Source organism: Dermacentor variabilis, chromosome 1 (genome assembly GCF_050947875.1).
Source record: "Dermacentor variabilis isolate Ectoservices chromosome 1, ASM5094787v1, whole genome shotgun sequence".
Lineage (NCBI taxonomy): Eukaryota > Metazoa > Arthropoda > Arachnida > Ixodida > Ixodidae > Dermacentor > Dermacentor variabilis.
Window position 1 is genome coordinate 178689587 of NC_134568.1, and position 12290 is coordinate 178701876.

Below are 12290 nucleotides of genomic sequence, written 5' to 3' on the forward strand. Positions count from 1 at the left end.
AGCAATCGAAAGACAACGGACCGAGGCGGCAACGGCTTCGAAGAAAAGTGCGCGGCTGCGAAAAATTGGCGCGTCGATTTTGTCTTTTTTTCGGATAAAAGGCAACCTGAGAGCACAGTCTGAGGCGACTCATCGTGCACGGCTGCAGGCCTGACTCAACGACAAACGGAACAAAGAGCCGTCATATTTCCAGCGCGGCGGTGCTTGCTCACAATCGACCGAAGCTGTGCTTCTCGCGCGGCATCGGCACGGCAAGTTCGGCCCACAACAAAACAGCCCGACAACACTGACAACATCCGCCACCACGTGGTCGGCCGGCCGCTCCTCGCGATTTCAGCGTTGCGTCCCGGAGCCACCCGCTCTGGCTGCGACTCCGCCGCCGCCAGGGTAGCGTCCGAGTCGCGGCCGCGCAGCCAATCAGAGCGGGCGCCGGGCGCGAGTCTCGCGCGACGTGCGCCCCCCCGGCAGCAGCCGCCAGAAGGCGGCCAGATTGAACGCGGTGCGTCGGCCCGTAGCGGGGAGCCGGGACAACGCCGCCACGGTTCTCGAGCGACGCCGACCCGCTCTTCTTCCGGCGGCCGCGCGCAGTCGCTGGCTGCCCCGTGACGCGTGTCTTCGACGGCATGTGCGCGTGATGCACGGCGACGCCCGCAAAGCGCGGCCCACGAGGGACGACGACGACCCACCGCGGCTCCGCATTACTGCGTGGCACTGAACGGATTTGTGTGTCTCAGCTACGACCATGTGCGACCCGAGGACGGTGATCGAAGGATCGCTCAAGTACCGCGACGGCCGAAAGGTAAGCTGCCACAACCTTACTTCTCGCTCTGTCTTGACCGCAAGCTCGGCGAGTGACCGCGCAATAGGAGAGCGGCGTATCGGTATACCTGCGGGATCCTGATAGGGAGGACCAGTTTTTTTGCCAGTTACTGTAGCACACATGTTCACTAAAAACCAAGACGCCCTTTCCCTTTCATGCTTGGCATCAGAGGTAAACTTTCGTGCTAAGTCGGCTGGCTTGCGGAGCAGAAAACGACGCACGCTCTGTAACCGTAAAATCAGTGTTTCTTTTATTTATGGTCACTTTTCTTCCACGGAATTGTGAATTCGCCCCAGGGACATTGAGACTAATGTCCTTGATTAATCATAGTGAGATGATACTGACGATGGTCAGTCAGTCAGAGAGAGAGAGAGAGAGACAGGCGTTTTTTTTTTCCTGCGTGGGCATGTCTACGTGTACCTTATACCTTGTAACATCATTATCATCATCATCTGAGAGCAAAGAAGATATGCGCAGCAGACACTAAACGCAGCCTTCTCTCGTTATTATTATTATTATTATTATTATTATTATTATTATTTAGTTAGCCTCCTCGAGCTGAAATAGCTCGTAGTAACTTTGAGCCAATGTTGTGCCGGTGCAGGGCATGCAAGTAAAGCTGGAATCTTGTCGATAAACACCATTACAGCTTTCTCGAGCTGTCACGTGATCATTTATCCGCGGTTCCTTCCGCATTGATGCAATTCGCGCGTGAAGAACGCTGCATGACTTCGTCGTATTCTCTCTGCAGCAAATGACCGCAAAATCTGTTATCAGCCTCCTTTCTTCGTGTCGCATGCTATAGAAAATGCGTCAATTCGCGATATCATACGCACAGCAGGCGCTTCCGTAGTCGCACGACAAGCCTTAGACCGCGTACTCGACTCTTGAGCCTACGCAAATCGGCCGTTTATAACGCGAACTGAAAACGCCGACTGCTTCTGTCATTCCGTTTGAGGCCGCGATGAAGAGTCAGTGTCACGTGGCTGGGAGTTTCCGGACAAAAATGACAATTTGTCAGCCCTCATCAGCGCCATTTAGGGTACTCACGATTTTCTCTTGGTCTAAAGTTGCAGCATCATAAAATTTGATACTAATATTACTAAAATTTCTTAGTAATGTAGCTATTACGCACGCAAGCATACGCAAGGATACTTCAGTAAAAAAAAAAAAAAAGGCAGGCGCAAACTCTCGAAATCTCAGGAATCATTTGTGAGGTCGTCGGTGGAAATGGCTGTGTACGCAGTGCCCTATTTCGTATAGCGCCTGTGAAATGTTGCTTATGTGAAGCGCACAGCCGTGTAATAAAGTGTGACGACAAAAAAAAAATGAAAACACGGTGAGCACGTTTTAAAGAATACATTTGTGATAACCCACGCGGCCGATTCACGCTGTCGTGCATGGACTTCCGATATGTTTCACAAAGAGTGCGACCTCCATTCTGCGGGGAGTGACATCTTCAATTAGCATATTTTGACAACTCGCTGTGACAACATCGTTTGATGGTTACAACGCTTTCCCCCCCCCCTCGCACATCACACTATTTGCTTATCTATTTCTTTTTCTCCTATCACTTCCCCCATTACTGCCGAATTGAACACGCCCTCTCGTTGGCATCCTGCATTTGCTTTTTGTTCTCGTCATTATTTAGTCGAGTTGGAACACTGGGCGTCCACCCTGCCCAGACATCTCTAAAGTTAGCTTACGCAGTTAACCCTGCCTAAGCGGTAAGATGCAGGATTGTGCGAAAAGCCTCCCCAGCGTAGGATAGCAGACCGTATTTTCCCTTCTGGTTAACTTCCCTGCCTTTCCCCTTTCTTCTGTCTCTCTTTCTCTCTTTTTCTGTGCGAAAAGTAAATATAGAAACCAAGTCGCATAATCCTCTAAAAATGAACGGCTGCTTCACAATTAACACGAAGATATTCGCATCTTAGTATTTACAACGCATACTCTGGAATTGTGGACATTAGGGGGAAGTCTGCCAGCTCCGCCACGCCATATGAAAGGTCACCGCGTGGCGCTTCATGACCTTTCATATTGCAAATCTCCACAGTGAGGTAATAAGCGCTTACGTATGTCACCCTGCGTTAACAGTCGGCGAGCTGAGCCGAGTGAGCCGACCCGCGGCGCAAAGAACAACGATACGCCTCGCGCCGGAATCGAACCAGCGAACTCGTGTCACAGCGGTCTCGGGTCGTCAAACAGTTCCTCCACGGCGCGAACGAAGACAGCGGCTCACGGTTGGGCCGGCAACGTTAATTTTTTTCCTGTGTTTTCGTAAATGTACAAAGGGCGACCTTTGCACAAGTTTTCAATCGTTGAGAAATTCTCTACTGCTGAGATCAGAAAGCGCCATCTTTTAATCCTGTAAAATCGCTCAAACATTCTAGTAATTCATAGGGTAGTCTCTTCGCAAATAATTTTTCTCTGCGCTATAAATGCATCGGAATGTCGACAGCTTAAACACTTCCATACTTCAACCTTCGTATGCAATATGGAACAGATTCTTGAACGAAATAAAATAGAAAGGGGCGGTATGCCGCGCATGCGTCCCTAGGCACGTGACATGTTTGCGAAAGGAGAAGCTCTCTCATATGAAGTGCCCTTATCTTAGTTTATGGCCGCTTGGAGCGCCGGTTGTCTGTGCCCCTTTTTCCCGCATTTGGTTAGGAAGTTCTCGTCATTGCGTTGCACAACTCTGAACACGGTTTTTAAAAGAACAAATGCTTAATTAGGAACACCTAAGCAGTGTGGTGGCTATCTGATGAATATTCGGAGCATGCGAGAATTCCACGAGTGACCAAAACGTGCGGAGCATCATCAGAATTAATTTTAACGGGGCAGTCTTGTAATAAACTTGGCAACTATGTCTGTACCGTCGTGGTTGGGTATGAAGTACGTGTCTTCTGTAGCGACGGCGGTACAATGAAAACACTTTTTTTTTATTAAATGGTCTGGACTGATATGACGCCACTGTTATACCAATTAATGTTGTCATTATTTTTTTTTCCTGGAGAGAACATACACCTGCAGCCTCCATAAATAGTACCACTGAAAGCTTGTTGCCAAGTACCACTTACAAGCAAAATTTCAGTGTGGAGAAAGCCACGGTTTAGCCGCAAATATTTGGCTCCCTCAATGACTCAAAGTATACTCGATGTAACTTTCAGTGCTTCATATCCACTATTTGCCAGATATCGCACTGTTGTGCTTGAATTACATGTTTGATAACATGCGCTTGTTGCCCAGTATGTAAAACCAGTTCGAAAAATATTTGAAGTTGCAGACAGTGACTATTAGATTGGAGCACGGAATCAAATATGATCGTATTCGATTCATTATTTGAAAGTCTATAACTTTCAGGCATCCCTAGTAAAATGTGATTGACAATCCAAAGAGAATCAGAGGAGCCGTTAAAACTATTGCATGAGTTTTATGTCGGCTTGTCCCCGCAATTTTTGGCTTTGTGCGAAATTACGATCGTAGGATGGCAGTAACTGTGTTGGCAGCACCCTATTGCGAAAGTGTAGGTCCCCTAACACTTGTCGTCTCCATTTCTCATCATAGCCAACATCGCTTTTAGCAAACTTATCCACATGTACTCCATCACACTTCATATTTTTTCTTGTTTTCGTTACTCTGACTTTTTTTCTGCGACAGTTTCAACGCTGCGCATTAGCAGCAATCGGCTCTTGCTCATTTTAAACTTTCTTTATCGTAGCGTTCACAGTTCTATCTGCATAAATATCGCGTTATGAGTGCTCCACATCCGACACAGCTTTAATATGATTCTTCGATTCAGAAGAAATGGAGCTGCTTACTGCTGAGTTAGTTAGTTAATTAGTTAGTTAGTTAGTTAGAGTAAAACCTCGCATGCCAAAGAACTGAGTTCTCAAGCAGATATTAATAAACACTGGCATTTGTACGCAATCAGGGGTCAGTAATAATTTACTTTCGTGCCTGAAACAATTTAGCGGCGTCCTCTCGCATATAGCAATATTATCAATTTCTCTATGGGACTCCAAGCCTGCTTCTAATATTTAAAACAAATCAGTTATTACTGCTTTTAAAGCCGGTCGCTCACACGTATTTCCCTTTATCAGAACCGCGTCGTATTGTTATTACCACAGACACGGGTCCTTCGTGCTCCTACCTTTTCTTTTCAATTTTCTTTAAAAGAGAGCGCGCTAGTATCGACCTCAGCCTGTCTAAACGCGAATTTATAGCGCCATTGGCATTTCAAATCCAGAAAACAGCACTTACGAGACATATATTTATTATACTATAAGGTATTGGCGGAAGTCGAATTTGCAGCCATAAAATGGAACATTTGCGTAGAAGCACTACTATCTTACAGAAGAAGAGCTCTGTCTCGTCCAGCCGACTCGAGTAAGAGAAGGTAAAGCAAAGGTCTCCACCGCTCCTGAGCTATCTACTGGGAGGCAATTTTCGCTCTTTCTTTTTCTTTAATATGTCTCCGAGGAAACAAGCGCGTAGCCTAGCCGTGCAGCGGCGGGTATGCCGCGGTGCTGCATCGGCTGGACGGACTGCCACTCTCTTCGCGTCGGTTTTGCTGTCCCATGGGCGCTGCCGATGATAGCGGAGAGGCAACCTCTGCAGCGCGCCATCTGCATACGCCCATAATTGAATATGACGGTTTGCCGCATCCTTTGCTGCGAGTTTGTTACTCGTGGCGGCGGCCTCGCGCTCCGCACGTTCTCCCCTGGTGAGAATCGCCGAAGACGGCGGCTCGTCCATCAAAGTCTGCCCGCTTCCCTCGGCGCATGGGATGCAGCTTCTCTGTGCTCGCATTGCGACCATCAAGGAAAAGCAGATGTGCCATCGCTAACCGCTGGGCCCCGGAGGGAAGTTTTCTGCATACAAATTTATTCCGCACTTTCGGACCAGAGAGATTGCGCACCAACGGTCCTGTGAAAACGCTCCTTTAAACCTGACGCGGAACGAGAAAGAAATCGCAGGCGCTTGGGTTCCGTGGATTCAGTATGTCACTTGCATATTTACGATGCCTACCACACACACACACAAACACACACACACACACACACACACACACACACACACACACACACACACACACACACACACACACACACACACACACACACACACACACACACACACACACACACACACACACGCACGCACACACGCACACACACACGCACACACACACGCACACACACGCGCGCGCACACACACACACACACACACACACACACACCACACACACACACACACACACACACAAACACACACACACACACACACACACGCACGCACACACACACGCACACACACACGCACACACACACACACACACACACACACACACACACACACACACACACAGACACACACCACACACATATAGTAAGCTGGTAAAAGTTCGTAACTGCCAGCAGAAACTTAGCTACAACGGCTAACAGCTCCCACAGACCGTTCCCACCTTTCTACTGGCTAGTTATAAAGCAAAGTAACACGGATGCATCGAGATTATGTAAGTGAATGCGACTACCGCGTTTCATGCTCTCTCTGATGGTTATCTTAGAGCAACATTTAGATAAACTGTAATGTATTTCATAACGTTTAATTAACCGTTTTTGTGTTACCTAGTGGCGTACATATAGGCAGACAGTAGGTTACAGAAATTTAGGCGGACATTGTTGTGTATTTTTTCGAACAGATAGGCGTTCACCGATAAGAACTATGCACCTAAAAGTGCGACTATAGATATGCATGAAGTAGTAGATACGCAAAACACATTTTGTGCAGGGGTCAGTTTGTCGTGCGATGCATCTGGCTGGTCTAATGACCTGCAGTTTAACCTTCTTAATATGACCATGACGTGCTACGAATTGATGATGTAATGGTCGTCACGCGAAAACTTAGTTCTCGTTTATCATAATTGGATGTCCTCTTTAGAACAGAAGTGGCCTAATAATGATCATTCAAACAACGCTTATAGGCCGAATGCTGATCATGATAATACAGTGGTGTTAGTAATGGTTGCGGCGTTTTTGAGTTAGTATTCGAGCTTCATTACTAATAGTTTTGGCCTTTTCTACTTCGTAAATGTTACTAACACTACCATACTAACTGCAGTTACTAACAGTTAAATAACATACATGACAAGCAGTTCGTAATTGTAGTTAGTGGCTACAAGGAGCTTTCTTCTAATGGAGTAGATGTAAACAAATAGAGAGGGCTGAAGTGACAGCGCGCTTCAACCCAAACCCTGATGTCGCGCATCTAAACTGACAGCAAAATTATTTTGCAAGTTTTATTTCTTAAAATATTTTTGGGCGCAGACATGGTGCCGAAGAATAATTTTAACTAGCAGCCTAAGCGCCCTGAATGAAAGGTCCGACACAGATGAACCTTTCTTAGAACAAGCGACGATCTTTGATATGCGTATAAGTTTTCCAAAATACGCGTCCCATAATCCCGCTGTTTGTCAAAAGAGATTCGGACTCATGGATTTTATGCTTTGACGGCTTCCGGTAATTTGTCACACAGCGTCCAGTATATATACGCCGAAGACTTCTCAGCCCTATTAGCTTGCATAATTACTTTATAAACGACATGAGCCTGTTTAGACGCCTGCGTAGATATTTAGCTTTCACAAAAATGACAAGCGCACTTACACCTTTCTGTGCAGTCACTGCTTCTGTTTCGCGTGGGACTAACAATTTCTATCAATTTCTATTTCAGTGGAAGAGCCGCTGGTGCGTCGTCTCCAAGCTTTCGCCTGTGGCAGGTGATGTTTGCTGCTACTAATTTTTGTTTTTTGTTTCACGCACGCTCATTGCCTTGCGAGAGCGAGAAAAAGAAAACGCTTCTTTTTTTCTCTCTCGCATGACTACGGAACACCTTCTGAGTTTAGCAAGTCGAGATGTTTTATCCACACGACCTTGACTTTCGTCAGCAGCAGGAAACAAAACGTGACTGTGCCAGAAAATTTTGAATCAGCAAGAAAACGGAAGAAAAGAAGGGAGACAGAAGATATGTGAGAGGTATTTCGGCTTAAGCACTTGACAGACCTTTGGCAGATTCACGCCGTGCAACACTCTGTAACAAGCGAGCTAGGGAATGAAACTCACCTAGAATATCTGATGTTTGTGTCGAATGTGCGACGGGAAGTCCCCCTACTGCATCCCTGCGCTTTGTTAGCTTCTGCATATTTAACCTATGCGTAGCCAGCATCTTGATACCTCCATTCCAGCTGCCCAGACAGAGCTGGTTAAACATTAAAAATAATCGCATTGCTGTAGACTGTTGCTGTTATTGCTCGGATAAAAGAACAGAAGTCGTGGAAAGCCTTCTACATGGCTGGTCGTGTTTTTTGCGTCCTTTATTTTTTCTGAGCCAGCAACTATAGACAGGATCTGTCACTGATGTGTTTGGTGCTTTGACTGCAGCATGTGCCACGCGACGCAGCTGTATTGTTGTATGTCTGTTTAAAATAGTCGAATATACCCTCGTTTTGGAAACAGGACTCGGTTAGTTATTGTTATGGAGGCTGTACGCGTGGCACATTCTGCGGTGAGTGGCAGCAGAAGTGGGAAATTTCCCGTGTGTCAGTCAAACAGGGCATCCTGAAAGCCCGGTTGCATACTGAAAGCTATATTTTCTTCTCAACAAAGCTAAACCCTCTTGCAACGAAGCCTTGCCAGTTGTCTGAACTGCCTCAACGAAACATGTCAGTTGCCTGTACTGGGGCGCTATAACGTAAAACTATTCCAAACTTTTCTATTCCAATTCTGCTATCAGCCCTCCACGATTGGTCAAAAACTTTTTTCGACCACCCCCACTTCACCTTTCTGTCACGTGACGTCACGAAAACCGCGATAGCTCCCCATCTGGTATGATGTGTACACGCTGATTATGCATGATTTGACAGAAAAAAGAAAAACAGCCATTTCTGATTCGGCCCCTTTTCACCATTAGCCCTCGGCTATTGGTAAATAGTTTTCGGGCTGCACCCACTTCACCTGCCTGTCACGCCACGTCACAAAACCTCACAAACTCACCGCGTCAAATTGACGTGTACGTGATAAAGATGCATTAATATGCCGAACAAAACTGAATTTTCTTCGGAATAGCCGCAGGATGCCCCGTTCCGAAAGGAATAAAAGATGGCTGCCGCCGATCGCTGAGACGCTGGATACTCGCACCTGCCGGAGAGCATGGGTGTATGTGCCTATAATAAAACTTCTGGCGTGGCCGTGTAACGTTTTCCAGCACTTTCAGCGCGTTTACCACCTGATTCTGCCAACTCTTATGTGATGAGGGTCAGTTTTAGCGTCATTCTTAAGCTTCCGTTGCATGCCGCCGTAATTTTCGACCTTGTGAACTTACCTTGTGATACAGTTTGTTAATTTGTGTGGTGAATTGTTTAAGTCACCTGACTCTCTGAATTTTTCGTTATTGCTACCTTTCTTTTATTCAGTGCCCGCTTGTTATGTCATATTTACTATATGCATAAGAAGCCAACAAACACTGACACCAAGGACAACATAGGGGAAATTATTTGTGCTTAATAAATGAAATAAATAAACGATCCACTTTTCTTGGGTATTTATGTGTCCTAGTAGAACCCTGGGAGTGTTATGCAGCGCCACCACTCACAGACCTTGGCGGCGGACGTGGAACGTCCTTTTTGCCGCAGGCGTCACGAGAACGTGGTCTTTTTGGGTGAAGGCAACTGGTCAATAAACCCACATATGCTACCTGAATGTATCAATGCAGCCGGATTCGAGACCCTCGTTATGTAATAAACGAACCTTCGAACCACAACCTTCGCGCAATGCGAAGGTTGTGGATTCGGTCCCCACCTGCGGCTAGTTGTTTTTTCATCCACTTTTTTTGCATTAATTTATCGTTTAATTATTTCATTTATTAAGCACAAGTAATTTCTCCTATGTTGTCCTTGGTGTTAGTTTTTGTTGGCTTCTTATGATATGACTAATAAAAATCGGGCCCCTCGGTTCTGGTTTAGTATATGCTTGTTCTATGAGAAAAGGAGTAGCCGGTGCCGCCTAAAAGTGCCAACATCTTCTAAATATTATTTATTTAACAAAAATAACTTCCAGAATACAAAAGTTTAAATACGCTAGTGTCCAACTGGACAATAGCACTTGTCTTCGACCATGAGGCTGTGTGGTGCAGCGCGAAGCTGGACAAGGGACACAGAAAAAACGAGGACAAACGCTTGTCCTCGTTTTTTCTGTGTCGCTTGTCCGACTTTAGCGCTGCACCACGCAGCCTCATGGAAAACCAACTAGCCTAAACCATCACTCTTCTAAGTCTTCGTCCGTTCGTTTCTTCTTGTGTCCGTGTTTTGCTGCGCTATTCGGACACCATTCCATAGACAAATGCGCCCAATAGCTGTTACCGGTACATTGTGGCGTCCTGTTTTCAGTCAGCCGTTGTAAGCGCCAAGTGTGTACGTGGCCTTTGCAACACTATCGTGGCCTCAAGAGTGAGCGCTTGCCCTGCAGTTCCCAGAATTTGATGGCGCACCCAAAAAAAAAATAATAAAGAGCCCACGTGCTCGTAGCACTGACAGGCGCCACTGGAAGCGCCTCTGACTATTCACAGTAGCAGGCGGCGGCGCGCACTCTTGGTGCGATCTTTTTTAACCGTACGCCCTCAGCGTAGTGCCATTGAACAGTCGGAGCCTTTTCAATCGCAGCTGTTAGCCCATAGCTTAGCGTCCATAAGAAGTCGTGTCAACAACTCCTCCTTTAGCGGATCCCGAGCGCAGGCCGCCTCGGGGGACGGGGATCGTGTTGGCTTTTCCGCTCGGCGGCGCGGCTTCGGCCCTGGCTCTCGTCGAGGGGCGCTCCCTGACGGCTTAGCTGGCGCCGTATCCCAGCACGCGGCGCCAGGGCCGATCGCTTAGCGCCGCCGCTCGTCGCGACGAGCGCCCTTTCCGCTTTGCGGCAGGGCCGCCGATGCAGCGACCCGTTTACGCCGATGGATTAGTTCCCAAATGGAGCCTGAGATTCTGTGACGACGGCTCGGTCATTGGAGCGGAGCGATCGGAGCCCTCTTCCGGAGTCTTGTCTCTCGGCGTCGTTCTTGCCGGCGTTTATTGCTTCTCTCCTCATCTGACGAACGCCTCGCGAAACCCAACTGTGGTACCTTGCAGCTTAGAACAGGAGTCACTACCGGCACTTCTGCGACAAGTTTGCCCGTGAAGATGACAGACTGGAGTAGCAAGGATATACACAGGCGAAACATTCAGGTCTGCCTGCGTGTAGACTATCCAGGCTACGCTACTACATGTCGCAATATCTTGTGCCCCCCCCCCCACACACACAAAAAAAAACATAAAGCTGGCAGAAACAGAAAACTTTCCATAAGGCACGCCGGGCTCTTTTACTTGCGGAAGGAGCTCATCACGATCTGCAGAATGTCATAGGTGTTCATCTCAGTTAGACACAACTTCACTTCATTTCACTTTATTACCTTAAGCACGCCATTACGGGCTGTTACATAAAGAGTTGTTGTTATTTTACAATAAATGCAGGTGATGTAAATGACGGTAAACGTATGCATACAAGTGATCCTAAATATTGGCGGCAGTTTCTCAAAATGTGATTGGGTGTGTGGTGGCGGCGTTTTCGTGGGGATGGTCGTTCCAGGCTTTTGCTGCACGGGGGAGGAACTGTGCTTGAAAGCTTACTGGTCCGCGTAGTACGTGGGCGGCCAACTTGTAGTCGATGACCGGTGCGTTCCGGGGCCGTGATTTATGGTGAATGATTAAAGGAATGATGATGTGGCGGCGTAAGACGTGAGCTGTTAAGCCGAACCAACACCTCCTAGACAGAAGAAGCCGTGTGCACTTCGATCCCTGACGTCATGTTTGCTTTCCCGACTGCCATAGAACCTAATAGGGATGCTCCCGAGTGAGCCGCGGTGATGTTGACTGCTTTGAACACGCTGGGCTTCACAGTGGAAATTTTGGTCCAAGTATCATGACATCATAAAGCAGAGTGCACAGGCCTGCTAACTAGGAGGCGTTGGCCGGACACAGCTTTCAATGAGGAAATGCTAACGTCGAATGAATACGAGCTATAAATGAATAGAAAACTGTCGTCATAGCTTGCGCAACAACGCGTACGCGCCGCGCGAAGTGTAAAGACAGAAAAAATGAAACAAAAGTTTGTCGCTCATTCTAAATATGCGCGGTTAGAACATTTCGACAATGAAGTTCACCTAGAAGAGAAGTCACGGATCATTTGAATAACCAGTGCTCTTTTTTCTGCGCAATACAAGGCGCCGTTGATCCGATGAAGCATAACTAACTTTCAGTCATTTGAGATGTCTTCACTGGCAACTGAAAACGAAGCGTCGTCCATTTTAACGGTCAAGATATAGGGAGGAATGTCACCAGTTTTCGTTAAGCATGAAAGACGGCTTCTGAGCGTGGCCCATGGCCTGC

At 47.2% G+C, this 12290-nt stretch overlaps 1 protein-coding gene across 2 annotated transcripts in view; it reads left to right on the forward strand.

Moving 5' to 3' along the window:
- Nucleotides 1-488: 488 nt before the first annotated feature.
- The window catches only part of LOC142588490 (uncharacterized), a 369238-nt gene continuing 357436 nt past the window's right edge, over nucleotides 489-12290 (forward strand). For both annotated transcript variants that reach the window (XM_075700303.1, XM_075700307.1), the window contains exons 1-2: nucleotides 489-799; nucleotides 7553-7598. In XM_075700303.1, the coding sequence (XP_075556418.1) occupies nucleotides 743-799; nucleotides 7553-7598 (103 nt within the window). In that variant the 5' untranslated portion in view covers nucleotides 489-742. The remainder of the gene's footprint in view (nucleotides 800-7552; nucleotides 7599-12290) is intronic.